Raw genomic sequence first — 12,835 nt, 5'->3', positions numbered from 1 at the left:
AATATTCTGACTAATAATTGAAAGGTATCTAAAAATATTTCGTTAAATCATCATTTAAAATGTAAGTCACTTGCATTTTCCTAACAACCAACTGATACAACAAACTCATATCTGTTGACAGAAAAACTATACGTATACATATGTACATATATATACATATATCATGGCCATCGATGTATATATGCTCTATAAATACATACGTTAGTTCGATTGTTCCACTTTTTTATCCAACAACTTTGATCATTTAATACATGCCTCTTATTAACTTATAAATGCAAAATTCCGAATCTTATTTTATTTTGTATACATATCAATAATAGAGTATTTTTATTTCTCCTAGCTTATAATAAATATTTCAATTCAATACAAAGCTTTCACTGTTTCAGATACATTCTTTTTTGTAATAAAAATAATACATCTGCATATCCGCGTATGTAATGAAATAATATTTTAACTTGCGCAATATAGCATTTAATCCATTATAGTGCACGTAATAGTAAAGTTTGAATTATCGATATACCAATCTTTCATACAACTACACAATGGTTATACGGTAAATGAAAACATAAAATGCTCGAGGATTAAAAATATAAATAAAACCTTTATTCTTCTATAATATAATAACGTAAATTGTTTAAAAAAATTACTCAATCATGACTTCATTAGGTAAGTATTAAATTTAATAAAAGACAACCAAAGACAATTTGAAGAATGACAAATTATAGAGCTACTATTTCTATCTACGTGTACTCCCTCTTTAAAAGAACTTACCAGTAAGGGAGCTGAACAGAAAATTTACGCGGGAATTTTATCAAACAATGTTTCACTGTAACTGCGGCATAGCAGTAGCGTGTAATCATATTAAATATAAATACGATATTTTTAGTAATTAGTATTTGATATATTTCATATAAAAATAGAACAATTCATTACTACAAGATCATTACTGCAAGATAACGTATTTTTGTATTTTCTTAAGGCAAATCTGTGTTTCTACTAATAAAAATGACTACTTCTGCTTGCAAATTGTACAAGAGACCATTTACAGTATGCATAGAGGGCAATATAGGAAGTGGTAAGACAACATTCTTAAGTCATTTTAAACAATTTACCAATACAATCGTTTTACAAGAACCAGTAGAACTTTGGCGAAATGTTGCTGGAACAAATTTATTGGTAAGATTATTTGAATATAGATTTATTGCTATTCATGTAAAAATATATGTAACATTGATAAATATTCGCTTAAAATATTTAGGAATTAATGTACACAAATCCTAGGCGCTATAGTTTCTTATTCCAATCCTATGTACAATTAACAATGCTGCAACTTCATACTTACGAATCTGCAATGCCTTATAAAATTATGGAAAGATCAGTATTTAGCTCCAGGTGCTTTATAGAAATTATGAAACGTTCTAAACTATTACAAGAGGTGGAAATAATGGTCTTAGAAGATTGGCATGACTGGTATATACAGAATGTTAATATAGTAACGGATTTAATAAGTATGTTATCATAAATGCATAATATAAATTATATGTTTCTCATTGATAATAATATTAGTTATTATCTTTATATTAATGCAGTTTATTTGAGGACATCGCCGGATGTTGTATATCAGAGAATGAAAACAAGAGCGAGGAAAGAAGAAAATTGTGTATCATTAGAATATTTACAGCAAGTTCATAATATTCATGATGAGTGGCTCTATCATCAGACACTATTTAGCTTACCAGCACCAGTTCTAATAATAGATGGAAATAAAAGTTTACCAGAAATGGTCACACAATTTGAAAATTGCAAAGACTTAATTTTTGGTAAAAAAGGGGAAAAGAAGAATTAGGAAAGAAAGACAAATATGTTACAAATGTATGTATGTATTACTTGAAAATATTTTTTGTTTCTTATTTATATTACTTATTTGAATTGCTTATATATATTAATTGTACATTAATCGCACATACTTTCTATTTGTACATATACTAGAAATATAATATAATCATTTTAAGTATACCTGTATGTACAAAAAGTGAGAGAGAAAGGGAAAGTGGTTTTATTATGTCAATCGTTTTATAATGATTGCATAATATGACATAATTGTACATTTAATATATATATATATATACATTAAATAATTGCATTTAAGAAAAAGATGGATTTCTGAACACTAAGCAGTGAAAGGTTATACATAGTTGCCAATGCAAAACTGCAGTTATCTTAAGCAAAGCAGCAATCGGCGGATGATAAGCCACGCTTTCGTAGGCAAATGGATATCCTAAGAATAAGATATTTGTACCTGAAAAATATATATCTACATAACCATGTCTGTCGCGACTCACGGTACTATCCGCGACTTTGCCCTCAGAACGCCCACTTATGCTGCTTTATATTGATATCTGCATTAATTGTATCTTGTTCGACGATAACTACATGCATAATTAAGATTAATGTTATTGTAAGATCAGAAGATTATATTATAGGATTGTATTACAATAAATATTATATTATATTTATTATAGAATTTATTTATTAAAACGACTCTTTAATACAATATACATTACAGATAGAAACAGCAGTTAACTTTTTACTCTAGTTATTATAATTAATATAAGTTGGATACAATTAAAAATAATTTTCGTTTCTGACTAATAAATATGATAATTACTTGTGGAATATATTCGACTAAAAGATAAATTGTTCAAAGATTTATTGTTACAAAGATAAAGTTAAAAAGCGTTATGTCGACTCGCTGCGAGCAGAAGCTAATCGTATTGCACAATCGTATTCTTTACAAATCCATAAGATGTTTATCAAATTACCAATATCTGCATTTTTTGTATTAGCTTGTTTCCAATCCAGAAATATTTGATAAATTACCTAGAAATATGGTCATTAGTACAAAAACTTGCAGTGATACAGATAAGAATATAAACGAGAAATAGTATATTGGAATCAAATTTACTTCACTTATGCCCCTAAATTTGTAATTTTCTTCGAATTGTTCAATTTGACCGTCCGAATATAACAATTTTCTAGCAACGTCTTTCCAACCATGTCCAATATAAGTTTTAATTATAAATATATCATCTAAATTAATTTCGTCAGTACAAGTACGTAAACGTTCTACTTCTGCTGGCATTTGTCGAATATTTTTTGTCCATGTTTCTTCTGATGCATCAGAATTATTCTTAGCATATTGATTAATATTACAAATGTAACTAGTTTTAGAGCCAATTTTTACACCGTTTGAATTAATTATATTGTAATTCACTACATGTGTTCCTTGTGCTGTAAAGTAAAACATGATCGCTTTAATACAAATTTAACAAATTTGATTTTTTTCAAGTTTAAAGAGTGAATAATACTTACAATATTTGCGTTGTTTCGATTTTGTTTTCGTTTTAATATTCGGTTTTCTACGTTCTTTTGTATCATCTTGGGAACCTTTCGTATCATTCAGATCTTGTTTTTCGGTAGAAGACTTGGCGCTCGTAATAGGTACTGCGTCGTCTTTTTCGGGGGACGTTACGTTCTTTAATTTCAATTGCGGTTCTGTAGTAATTGGAACAGATTCGAATTTGGTCGTCTTCGTTTCATCACCGTTTACTGTATTTGGTTCTAAATTGTGAGTATATCCTTCGATCGGTATTCGTGGTGGATCAGGTTTCGCATCGGTTGTTAACATATGAAAACGATGAGATAAATTTGAAAGTATTGGCATTTTCCTCGAAATTCAAATGCCTTTCAAAAGAAGTACCTCTTCGCTATCTTTTTTTTTTATGATAGAAGTATCATAATATAAATTTTATATTTTCACTACCATCATGATTGATAAATACTACATTTTCTGATAAAGTAATCTACGAAATAAATATATTTTATAAATATAAAGCCAACTCGAAAAAAGAAAAACAAGGACGTAACAAATTACATATATCCATTTGTTAATTTCTTTATTACATAATTATACAACTTTTATAATTGCATATATTTCAATTCTTTATATTATACCAATATGAAGATCAATTCGATGAAAGGAGTTATTTACCTTATTTTAATTAAAATATCAGATATTTAACAATATTTTCTTTGCATATTCTTCATTCGTATCCTTACCTTTCCTTTTGGATATTGAGTTAAGGAAATCTTCCCAGAAAAATCGTTATTTTTAATAAAATTTTTATTTCCTTATTATTCATGCATTATGTTCTGAACCGACGATATCTAGGACACCAAAATTTATAAAAATAGTTACAAACAAAAAACATTAATTAGAAATATTAATGATATGAATAAGAATATAAATATGAATATGAATATAAATTCTTAATGACCTTAAGATAATCTGGGTTTTCCAGAAGTGAAAGTTCGTCGCAATGGTGTTATCGCGAGTAATAGTTATCAACACACTGGAATAACCGAATTTGAAATAGACAAAGATTTCCTCTCATTGTTTGTAACATTGTTTTAATTGCTTAATTTATGCTATTTCATTCTCATGAAACTTGATATAAATGCAGTATGAATCATTTCCGAAACACATTGTCCGTAATGAAAGTGTAACATTTCAAATAATGTCCATTACTTATCAATATCCAAAAGCAATAAAAGTGCGAAAGTTTTAAAAAATCATGCTTCATATTGAAAGCAGCATTCTCTTTTTGCTAATTGCAATACAATTGAATGATGTAAAATATTTTGAAACAAAATATTTATATGCGTATAGGATCTACATTTCAGATAAATTTCCTTGTTTAAAATATTTAAATTAATTTAGTCCTACAAGACTTACAATATCTCGATTCCTGTGCGTTTTTCAACCTGAATATCCTTTCTTTATTTCACAAAAAGTTATATGCGTTCATTTGTATACATGATAATATCACTTCTAAATAAAATTTATTTCGTTGTTAACCTCTTGACTGTCATGAAGCTACTCAACAGGTGGTATGGTTTACTTGACACTACTTGACGCAAACGTATCGTTAGGATATGACGTAAATGTATAATTTTATTATGTACGAGATTTAATATATTTTCACTCGCAATCAAATTTTTCTTTTCTCTCCAATTATAATTTATTTTATTTAAGTAAAATTTTCTTATATTTTCTTTAGTACATAATACAATAAATACAATACAATAAAAGTATCTCTTTGTAAATTGACTTATTATTAAAAATATGAATCCGGAAAATATTTTAAAAAATTATGTATTATCCCAATATACCACGGAAAAGTTAATAGTAATTAAAGAAAAATTAAAACAAGATATAATTCAAGCTGATCCTTTTTGGCAAATAATAACTAGGAAGGTTAGTATTAATAGTTGCATTAGGAAACAAAATTATATTTAAGGAAAATAATATTGAAGTTTGCATTATCTCACTTAGAAAGGAGTAACAGATATAGATGTAGAAGAAACTTTAAACGAAAGCAATAATGATTGTAATGATATTTTATCCAACACGTCCGATCAATTTTCATCTACTCAGTTTTATTTTACACAACTTGATAAGCTCTGCGATAAAAATATTAGACAGGAGTGTGTACCAAAACTTGATATCACAGAATATCTTTTTGAAGAATTGGAATGCCCTAATGGAAAATTGGATTTAAATCAATTAGAGAATTTAACAGATGCAGAATTTCAAGAAATAGTCTGTGATTTAGAAAAAAAACTAACTATGCTGGGTACATATAATTTATGTTGTTCCTTGAATAATATGACTTTGGAACAACGAGTTAAATACACAGAAACTTTTTATACCCATTTATTATTACCAAAGGTGAAGTTTGAATGATATTAATCTATAAAGAATTAGACTGCTTGTATAAATTTTTACACAAACATGGCTAATAATGTTTGAATATTATTGCAGATTATTGCTTTGAAAGAACCTTCCAGATTACTTTTATCTGCTTTGACAGAGAGCACTCAGAAATTTCCAGATGATATTCAGAAGTTCATTTTTATTCCACTTTTAAACTTTGATTTAACAGACACAACAATTATTGATGCTATAGTAAATACTTTTGAACCTCAAAGACGTATCGTTCTTATTACGTAGGTACTAATCTTATTATTAATCAATTAAACTTCAAAAGAAACTAAAGTGTTAGCAATTGAGCGGTATCATTCTTACAGAGAATATTTATCATATGTGAAAGAACTCAATTCATGGCATCTTTCTTTCCTACGTACTTTGATTGATACTAAGACAGATATTACCACAAATGACAAACTTATACAGTTATTATTTGAGAAAGCGATTGACTTTGCCAAGGATAAAAATTTCGGGAAGCTTGTATTATCATTTATAAAGTCAAATATTAAATTTTCAGATGAACAAAAACAATCATTATGGGAAATAGCAAATATTAATCAAACATTGTTTAAAAAACCTATTCAAAATGTACTAAAATCTATGTAATTTATGTAAATACTACAAACCACAAATGATAATAAATTTTATTTTTTCTATAACTATATATTTGTTCCCCAATCTAAAAATTAGAGGTATAGGAGATGTAAAATCAAAATATAAAACGCGTGCGCATAAGAGTTAACACTTTTATACAAGTACGAATGGGAAAAACATGACGGAAGAACTTTCCGGTGTGACAATCGTTATTTTTATTGCGGCTGGAGTACTAACAATATTATTACTGTTTATATTTGCAAAACGACAAATTATGAGATTTGCATTACGATCACGCCGTGGTCCTCATATCCCCATCGGGCACGATGCACGAAAGGTACGAGAAATTGTAGAGGTTAAGTTTATTTACATCTACAAATATGTACATCTATTACATTTACATTGAAAATTAATGCTTGTTTTTTTGTTAAAAACAAAACATTTTAATTATGCTATACAATTATTTACTATTTTGAATACATGTGTCTATATGCACATATACATATATACATATCAAAACACAGTACATTTTCAATCTTTTAGTCACTGAAAAAGGAGATTGAAAGACGAATAGAAGTAATACCAAGAATTCAATACGAGCCGCAACTTATTAGCGATCCAAGATTTATTTTAACTCCTCGAGGACAGGTTTCACCTCATTACTACAGATTAAAAGCTGTAGATGATGTTAAGACCTTGGGTATAATTATATTTATTATGGTAAACAGACTCTTTACGTTCAAACTAATTTTCAATTTTTTTTGTAGAAGCTGAAATTACTAAATATGATAATTGCTTAAAAAGACATCCATCTGAAAATTTACGGGCATATTTACTTGCCATATTGGCAACGCCATTAAATGGAAGTGGACAACGATTAATTCATCAGTTCTGCGACTTATATGAACATGCACGACACGATCCAACTGAATTTGGTGATGAGGAATATCAAGTATATACCCGTTTATTCCTTAAATTAATGGACGCGTAAGTATGATTCTTTTAAATTATGGAGTGTAAATTTAAAGTTTGTAGTGTAAGTTGTACTATAATATAATGAGACAAAAACATGGTGCCCTTAAATGTTCCCTTAGGGCTCGTTTATTAAAATCATATCCAAGCAGTAGGAAATCTAGTCCAAGTCGCACACCTATAAAAAAAAACATTGAAACGAAACGGAATATATTAGAACCCAAGATGAAACTACTGGAAGATCAAACATTGACTGGATCACGTCCGAATACATTAACCGTGATGATGTTGGATAATAGCGAAACATCTGTTTAGCATTATGAAAGTCGTCACATACAACACATGTGACGATATGTTTGTTCAGAATTGTCAGTCTCTACATCATATGGGATTGCAAGTAAGTGAAATACATTTTCAACTTTTGTTTTAATGGTATTTCACAAATATGTTGCTCCTTTTAATTTCATACCTTAAATTTGCAGTAACGGATACGTTTTTTGTTCCAACTTGCGGTTAAATATCGATGTCCGTCTTAATCGATAAATATTTACTCCATACATTTTTATAATATGAATTATGTCTTAAAGAAATTAATGCCCGATGAAACGTGTATTTATATGTATTAGAAATATGATTTGTTCTCATATAATTTAACCATTCCATCATCTGAAAGAGGTATATAATATCTTTAATAGACTGTTAATTCTAGAATAACTATATAACTTCTAATGAAGAAAAAAAATATTAAATTGTTAAATTATCATTCGGACGCTAGTTGGATGGTTTTGTATAGAAATAAAAGTAATCGTGCGTACCTGTGGAATTGCATGTTTCCAATTCTCTCTATCGGAAAGAAGTGTTAGAGCTTGAGGAAATAATTTTATTCTGACATTTTGCGATTTAATCACTAGATCTCGTTTCATTAACATGGAGTCTATGCCAGACAAGCTTATCACAGAGGTAAATAAAACAGTACAATAGAATTGTATTTTGTCATTATGATTTTGTGATGAGTCCATTAAAAATCCTTGAACCTGTGTCATAAGTTCCAGAATCCAATTTGAACTGGATCTTTCGAATTGCATATTGGCTTGTACTTTTTGTATAATTTCGAGAAAATATGTTTGCACACTTTAATAAAAAATATTAAGACGCATGTTTATTCACATGTTTGATGTATCAGTAAAATTACAATAATGACCAAGAATGTTACCTTGACGTAGAAGCGAAAGTTTCACCGATGATCTCGTTCAACCACTTTAAGGAGGCTTCGGAATTAGACTTTTTTAAAGACAATTCGGCTCTAATTGCGATCGCATTCTTTAATTTACTGGCCATTGTTTCCCACCACACTTTAGGAGATGTAGTTCTTTCTAAATGCTCCATTGGTAATTCCAAAGCTGCCGTGAAATAAGGGTAGAAACGGTCGCACGTTAAATCTATTTTGTCCAAAAGTTCTTCCAGTATGGTACAAAGCAGTGTAGAGTTAGCATGGCATATTTCTGGATTTCTTAATGCCTGAGCATATGAATACATGATGCAATGAAACGATTGTATCGAATTTTCGTTCATTTTTTTAATTGCACATTCTAAAGTAGTTTCTAAGAACCGTTTAATGATATTTGGTTGTACAGCTTGACACAAGTACTCGAGATTTGAATACAATATCGGGTGTTCATTGTCTTTCCAAATGAAATCTTCTGCATCGTTTACAGATTTATACGTCAATAGATAATCTTCTATAAAAGATTTAGCAGATGAAGATATCGTCGCATGATGACACGCGATAGAAAGAGTATATTGCTTTGCTTCGGCTGATAGGTGAAAAGTATCCTTCAAAAAACTCCAATTTACATTGGGTAATGGTTTCGGATATTTATGAGCGAATATTCGTAGGCATTCCGTAACGATACAATGATTATTCGAATCAAACTTATTAGTTTTCCTCAAATATTCACCGACCGCTCTGATTACGCTTTTGTCTCGTAAATATTTAAAATTTTGCGGCTCCCCTTGAGGCCAGTCGTACATGCCGGATCGGAAACTATTTACTTCTTCTATCACGAAGGAAATTAGAAGGTTCCCGGCTGCTGACAAGGTCATTTTATTTATATTTTGAAGCATTTGGATCCAACAAACACCAGGTATATACGGAAGCACGTCCTCTGGCTTTTTTACCGTGTCGGTTGGAATTTTCGCATACGTAGCTGGTAGTACGAGATTATATCTAAATTCTACTGGTAATGTTTTCAAGGATAATTGTTCGAGACGGTACGAAGCTAGAGCTTTAAGCGCAGCTTTGATTACCTTTACATCACTACATGTCGTGTATTTCCACAACTTCGATACGATATCGTCGATCAATTGATGGTCGTGTTCTTCGAGGCATTGAGAAGAAGGTGCATAGAATGCAACATCAGCAAGTAGTTCGCACAAGCTTTCTAAAACAACAGACCGCTTCTCTTTTTCCATTCTTGGAGATAGTACTCTCCATGTCGAATAAATGTCTATTACGGATGCTTTGTAAAGAGCAGAAATACATCCAAGCGCGAGCGCACTTGCGGTTCCGCCGTTCATACCCGTCGAACGATTTAATATCTGCAATATCAATGGTACCAATTTTTCCCCATGTTCAGGATAATTTTCACAAATATGTTTCATAGCTCTTGCACAAGTTGCATCCGAATACCAGGAAAGATCGCTTTCCATTACTTTGATTATTGCAGCAAAAAGAAATCTGTAACATCTCGGTTCTTTTTTCAATGCTTTCAAATATAATTCGATTATAAAATATTTCAGTTGCTTGTCACCGTTTAACAACTGGTTCAAGGTATGATTAACGATTGGGACATTTTCTTTCGTAATCATAAGCTCAGGCATTACCAGTAACAAACATTTTGATTCTATACTGCTTTTACATTTGGTTAATTTATGCAATACCAATGAGAGCACGTGCGATCCAAAATTTGTCCTTTCTCTGCTAACATCAACGAGTATATTACAACACAGTTGAACTATTTGTGGCTCGTTTGACTGTAGAAGGAGACCAGATATCAATAGTTTACATTTGTCTTTTAAGTAAGTTGGTACGCATGATATGTTGTTCAACCATGATAGAATATCATTTTGGTTCCAGATACTCAAGCAATGCACTAGCTCCGTGTAGAATTGAATGTATGGGTCGGAATGAGTAAACACTGTAAAAAGTTTATTTGAGAATATCGTTTCATTGTTGCACGTTAATTTCGTTCTTGTAAACATCTCGCTGGCTAAATCTCTCGCCATGTCCAGTGCCTCAGAACACAATACGGATGGATATGCAATCCATTTTAAAATAGATGCTATCAAAGTGTAGAAAAATACATCATTGTAAGACATTTTCTTTGCTATCATCGTACCTATAATGTGATAAATTTATCATAACAAGCATATTTCGAAAAATTGGTAAAAGTCGAAAATTCTTATAAATAGTGGAAAATACCGGAAAATACTTACATATTTGTAAAGTAGTATACAAATAAATAGCTGGACATAAAGCAATTACTTCTGCCATTAATGTTAGCACAAGATTCCCAATATAGCTATCACAGTGGTCTATGATAAACAATATAACATGAAAATTTGGTGTTGGATCAGAACCTTGCTGTAGTAATTGTATAACTAAGGACACAATCATCGGCAACAAAGCTGTACAATATTCTCTGTTTCCTTCTGATGCAGCTTTTTCTGCAAGCTCTAAGATTCTATAGTTTGTATTTGTACAAGAATGAATTTCCGCTGTGCACATCCAAAGTAAAACTTCTGTCTGCACATAAGTACTGTGTCTCGATTTAATTAACAATTGCCAAATTTGTTGCATACAGTAATCCATCGAATCTGATGAAGGATTGCATAAAACATACAAAAATACCGGTCGTAACATTTTCATGCCCTTTTCTCTAATTCTGAAATTTGGAGAAATTGTACATACATACATGCATATATAGATATAAGAGCATGCATAATTATAGATGTATATGATGTATGTATATATAATATATGTATATACATTTTTATACATACCGAGCATCCTGATGATTCAGAATAAATGTCATCTGACTTAATATAGTTTGCCAGCTACGTTTATCTTGAGTTAAAATGGTTATAAAAGGGTGTTGTGGCGTATGTAATGTAAACGGATATATATTTTCTTGTCCTGTATCGCGTTTTAAATCTAATATTAGTAAATGGCTTATGGTTGTAGTAGCAACCATATAATTTCTAAAACGTGTGACATATTATAGAACGATATTAAGGAACAGTAAAGATACATAAAGAATATCTTTCATGGATTAAATGAATTTCTGTACTTTATAGAAGAGATACTCGAGATGAAAGTAGCTAAAGCCTCGTTAATGTCCCATAATCCATTTTCAACCAGAGCAGTTAGGGCTTGACAGGCGGATATGCTGAGTGTGACATTTGTACTATCACGTTTTGTTAATAACAACTTAAACTCGGGTATCTGTATAAATTGATGAACGGAATAAAGAGAATTAGATTAATATTTCTTCTCTGATTAAAGCAAAAGTAAAAACGATATATTGGATCATATAGTAATTGAACGAATACGTGTTTTACCTTGGAAATATGGTCCGTTTGTCGATCGCATTTCTTTTTCTTAATGGATTCGAAGAGTTTCGACGTTGCCTGTGTAGAAAAATACATAATACAGTTGGAATAGAATACCAGGTGAAAAATATAAACGTTTAATTGCGATACATGAAAAAGGGAGTAACTCACGTGCGATATTAATACAGGATTCGTCGATTCTAATTTATATTCTATTTCATCCATCATGCAGACGTAATATTCCAATAATTGTCCTATATATTAATTGTCATTCAATTCAGTCACTGTTCCGGTACTCTCTATCACGGTAATGCGTGGATGAAATAAAACTTGGGTCGTGAGTGTACGAAGCGAAATATTTAGGTTATAAAACATAACCTTGTGCGTGCATCGTTAAAAATATATTGAGATCTGTAACGGTACACTGTTAATATACACTGTTCATCGTTCATCGTAAAAATTATGAAAATAAGAGTAACGTATTTGTACGAAGAATATAGTATATGTATAGGTTTATCGAGAGAAATGGAAAAAGTAACGATTACTTCTGTGTTACATGAAGGATGATAATACGAAACTAAAGTGTCATAAACCCATGAACGTATTCCCTTTTACCGCTAGTTCACACAGAGGTCCTCAAGTAATGTTAAACGTTATATTACAATTTTGTTTGACAATGTACGAGTAAACGTAAATAGATAAAATTGTAAAAATACCATTTGGCAGAAAGATATACGGCAATGATTCATATACGAATACTGACAGGATAGAACGAAAGAAGGAGGAAAGAAAATTGTACGAAAAGTCGGTTGAGTCGATAACACGAGG

General features: G+C 30.4%; 5 protein-coding genes across 12 annotated transcripts; 3 read left to right on the top strand and 2 right to left on the bottom strand.

Moving 5' to 3' along the window:
- Positions 1-358: 358 nt before the first annotated feature.
- On the top strand, positions 359-2,516 carry LOC117205012 (deoxynucleoside kinase). Its single transcript, XM_033443029.1, has 4 exons — positions 359-666; positions 980-1,176; positions 1,259-1,508; positions 1,590-2,516. Exons 1-4 carry the CDS (start codon positions 654-656, stop codon positions 1,844-1,846), a joined length of 717 nt encoding a protein of 238 aa, XP_033298920.1. The 5' UTR covers positions 359-653; the 3' UTR covers positions 1,847-2,516.
- A 3-nt stretch (positions 2,517-2,519) lies between these two features.
- Positions 2,520-5,070, bottom strand: LOC117205009 (protein immune deficiency). 6 transcript variants are annotated; one of them, XM_033443024.1, is made up of 6 exons: positions 4,796-5,070; positions 4,338-4,412; positions 4,052-4,227; positions 3,373-3,863; positions 2,966-3,291; positions 2,520-2,880 (listed from the first exon to the last, which is right to left on the bottom strand). In XM_033443024.1, the coding sequence occupies exons 4-6, from the start codon at positions 3,722-3,724 to the stop codon at positions 2,740-2,742; spliced, it is 819 nt and encodes a 272-aa protein (XP_033298915.1). In that variant the 5' UTR covers positions 3,725-3,863; positions 4,052-4,227; positions 4,338-4,412; positions 4,796-5,070; the 3' UTR covers positions 2,520-2,739. The 6 variants fall into 6 exon arrangements, with proteins under 6 accessions (XP_033298915.1, XP_033298914.1, XP_033298912.1 ...); XM_033443023.1 differs by having other exon boundaries at positions 4,120-4,227; XM_033443021.1 differs by lacking the exon at positions 4,338-4,412.
- A 66-nt stretch (positions 5,071-5,136) lies between these two features.
- LOC117205008 lies at positions 5,137-6,652 on the top strand. The gene is made up of 5 exons (XM_033443018.1): positions 5,137-5,317; positions 5,396-5,791; positions 5,885-6,069; positions 6,151-6,418; positions 6,521-6,652. The coding sequence occupies exons 1-5, from the start codon at positions 5,186-5,188 to the stop codon at positions 6,548-6,550; spliced, it is 1,011 nt and encodes a 336-aa protein (XP_033298909.1). The 5' UTR covers positions 5,137-5,185; the 3' UTR covers positions 6,551-6,652.
- Positions 6,573-8,379, top strand: LOC117205011 (uncharacterized protein C1orf43 homolog). 2 transcript variants are annotated; one of them, XR_004487172.1, is made up of 5 exons: positions 6,573-6,761; positions 6,968-7,124; positions 7,192-7,411; positions 7,519-7,793; positions 7,879-8,379. XR_004487172.1 is itself a non-coding variant. In XM_033443027.1 (4 exons), exons 1-4 carry the CDS (start codon positions 6,603-6,605, stop codon positions 7,709-7,711), a joined length of 729 nt encoding a protein of 242 aa, XP_033298918.1. In that variant the 5' UTR covers positions 6,573-6,602; the 3' UTR covers positions 7,712-7,840. The 2 variants fall into 2 exon arrangements, 1 of the variants encoding a protein (XP_033298918.1); XM_033443027.1 differs by lacking the exon at positions 7,879-8,379 and having other exon boundaries at positions 7,519-7,840.
- Positions 7,198-12,825, bottom strand: LOC117204997. Of its 2 annotated transcripts, XM_033442991.1 has the most exons (10): positions 12,724-12,825; positions 12,179-12,418; positions 12,017-12,085; positions 11,746-11,900; positions 11,459-11,656; positions 10,892-11,340; positions 8,610-10,794; positions 8,212-8,527; positions 7,866-8,062; positions 7,198-7,574 (listed from the first exon to the last, which is right to left on the bottom strand). In XM_033442991.1, exons 2-9 carry the CDS (start codon positions 12,233-12,235, stop codon positions 7,910-7,912), a joined length of 3,582 nt encoding a protein of 1,193 aa, XP_033298882.1. In that variant the 5' UTR covers positions 12,236-12,418; positions 12,724-12,825; the 3' UTR covers positions 7,198-7,574; positions 7,866-7,909. The 2 variants fall into 2 exon arrangements, with proteins under 2 accessions (XP_033298882.1, XP_033298881.1); XM_033442990.1 differs by lacking the exon at positions 7,198-7,574 and having other exon boundaries at positions 7,707-8,062.
- Between the last annotated feature and the right edge of the window lie 10 nt (positions 12,826-12,835).

Source organism: Bombus bifarius, unplaced genomic scaffold, assembly GCF_011952205.1.
Source record: "Bombus bifarius isolate JDL3187 unplaced genomic scaffold, Bbif_JDL3187 scf7180000007986, whole genome shotgun sequence".
Classification (NCBI taxonomy): Eukaryota; Metazoa; Arthropoda; class Insecta; order Hymenoptera; family Apidae; genus Bombus; species Bombus bifarius.
Note: the sequence above shows the minus strand (reverse complement) of the source record. Positions and strands in the feature narration are given on the sequence as shown.

Excerpts from the sequence above, each read along its gene's own strand:
- LOC117205012 (XM_033443029.1), top strand. Across the intron at positions 1,177-1,258 it reads TTGCTGGAACAAATTTATTG|GAATTAATGTACACAAATCC; the intron begins GTAAGATTATTT and ends TAAAATATTTAG. Across the intron at positions 1,509-1,589 it reads TATAGTAACGGATTTAATAA|TTTATTTGAGGACATCGCCG; the intron begins GTATGTTATCAT and ends ATATTAATGCAG.
- LOC117205011 (XM_033443027.1), top strand. The coding sequence starts at position 6,603 with ATGACGGAAGAACTTTCCGGTGTGACAATCGTTATTTTTATTGCGGCT. Across the intron at positions 7,125-7,191 it reads AGATGATGTTAAGACCTTGG|AAGCTGAAATTACTAAATAT; the intron begins GTATAATTATAT and ends TTTTTTTTGTAG. Across the intron at positions 7,412-7,518 it reads TTCCTTAAATTAATGGACGC|GGCTCGTTTATTAAAATCAT; the intron begins GTAAGTATGATT and ends ATGTTCCCTTAG.
- LOC117204997 (XM_033442991.1), bottom strand. The coding sequence starts at position 12,235 with ATGATGGATGAAATAGAATATAAATTAGAATCGACGAATCCTGTATTA. Across the intron at positions 12,086-12,178 it reads ATCCTGTATTAATATCGCAC|GCAACGTCGAAACTCTTCGA; the intron begins GTGAGTTACTCC and ends TTTTCTACACAG. Across the intron at positions 8,528-8,609 it reads ACTTTCGCTTCTACGTCAAG|TGTGCAAACATATTTTCTCG; the intron begins GTAACATTCTTG and ends TTTTTATTAAAG.
- LOC117205008 (XM_033443018.1), top strand. The coding sequence starts at position 5,186 with ATGAATCCGGAAAATATTTTAAAAAATTATGTATTATCCCAATATACC. Across the intron at positions 5,792-5,884 it reads CCCATTTATTATTACCAAAG|ATTATTGCTTTGAAAGAACC; the intron begins GTGAAGTTTGAA and ends ATATTATTGCAG. Across the intron at positions 6,419-6,520 it reads TTAAAAAACCTATTCAAAAT|AGGTATAGGAGATGTAAAAT; the intron begins GTACTAAAATCT and ends TCTAAAAATTAG.
- LOC117205009 (XM_033443024.1), bottom strand. The coding sequence starts at position 3,724 with ATGCCAATACTTTCAAATTTATCTCATCGTTTTCATATGTTAACAACC. Across the intron at positions 3,292-3,372 it reads ATCGAAACAACGCAAATATT|CACAAGGAACACATGTAGTG; the intron begins GTAAGTATTATT and ends TTTACTTTACAG. Across the intron at positions 2,881-2,965 it reads AATTTAGGGGCATAAGTGAA|GTAATTTATCAAATATTTCT; the intron begins GTAAATTTGATT and ends CCATATTTCTAG.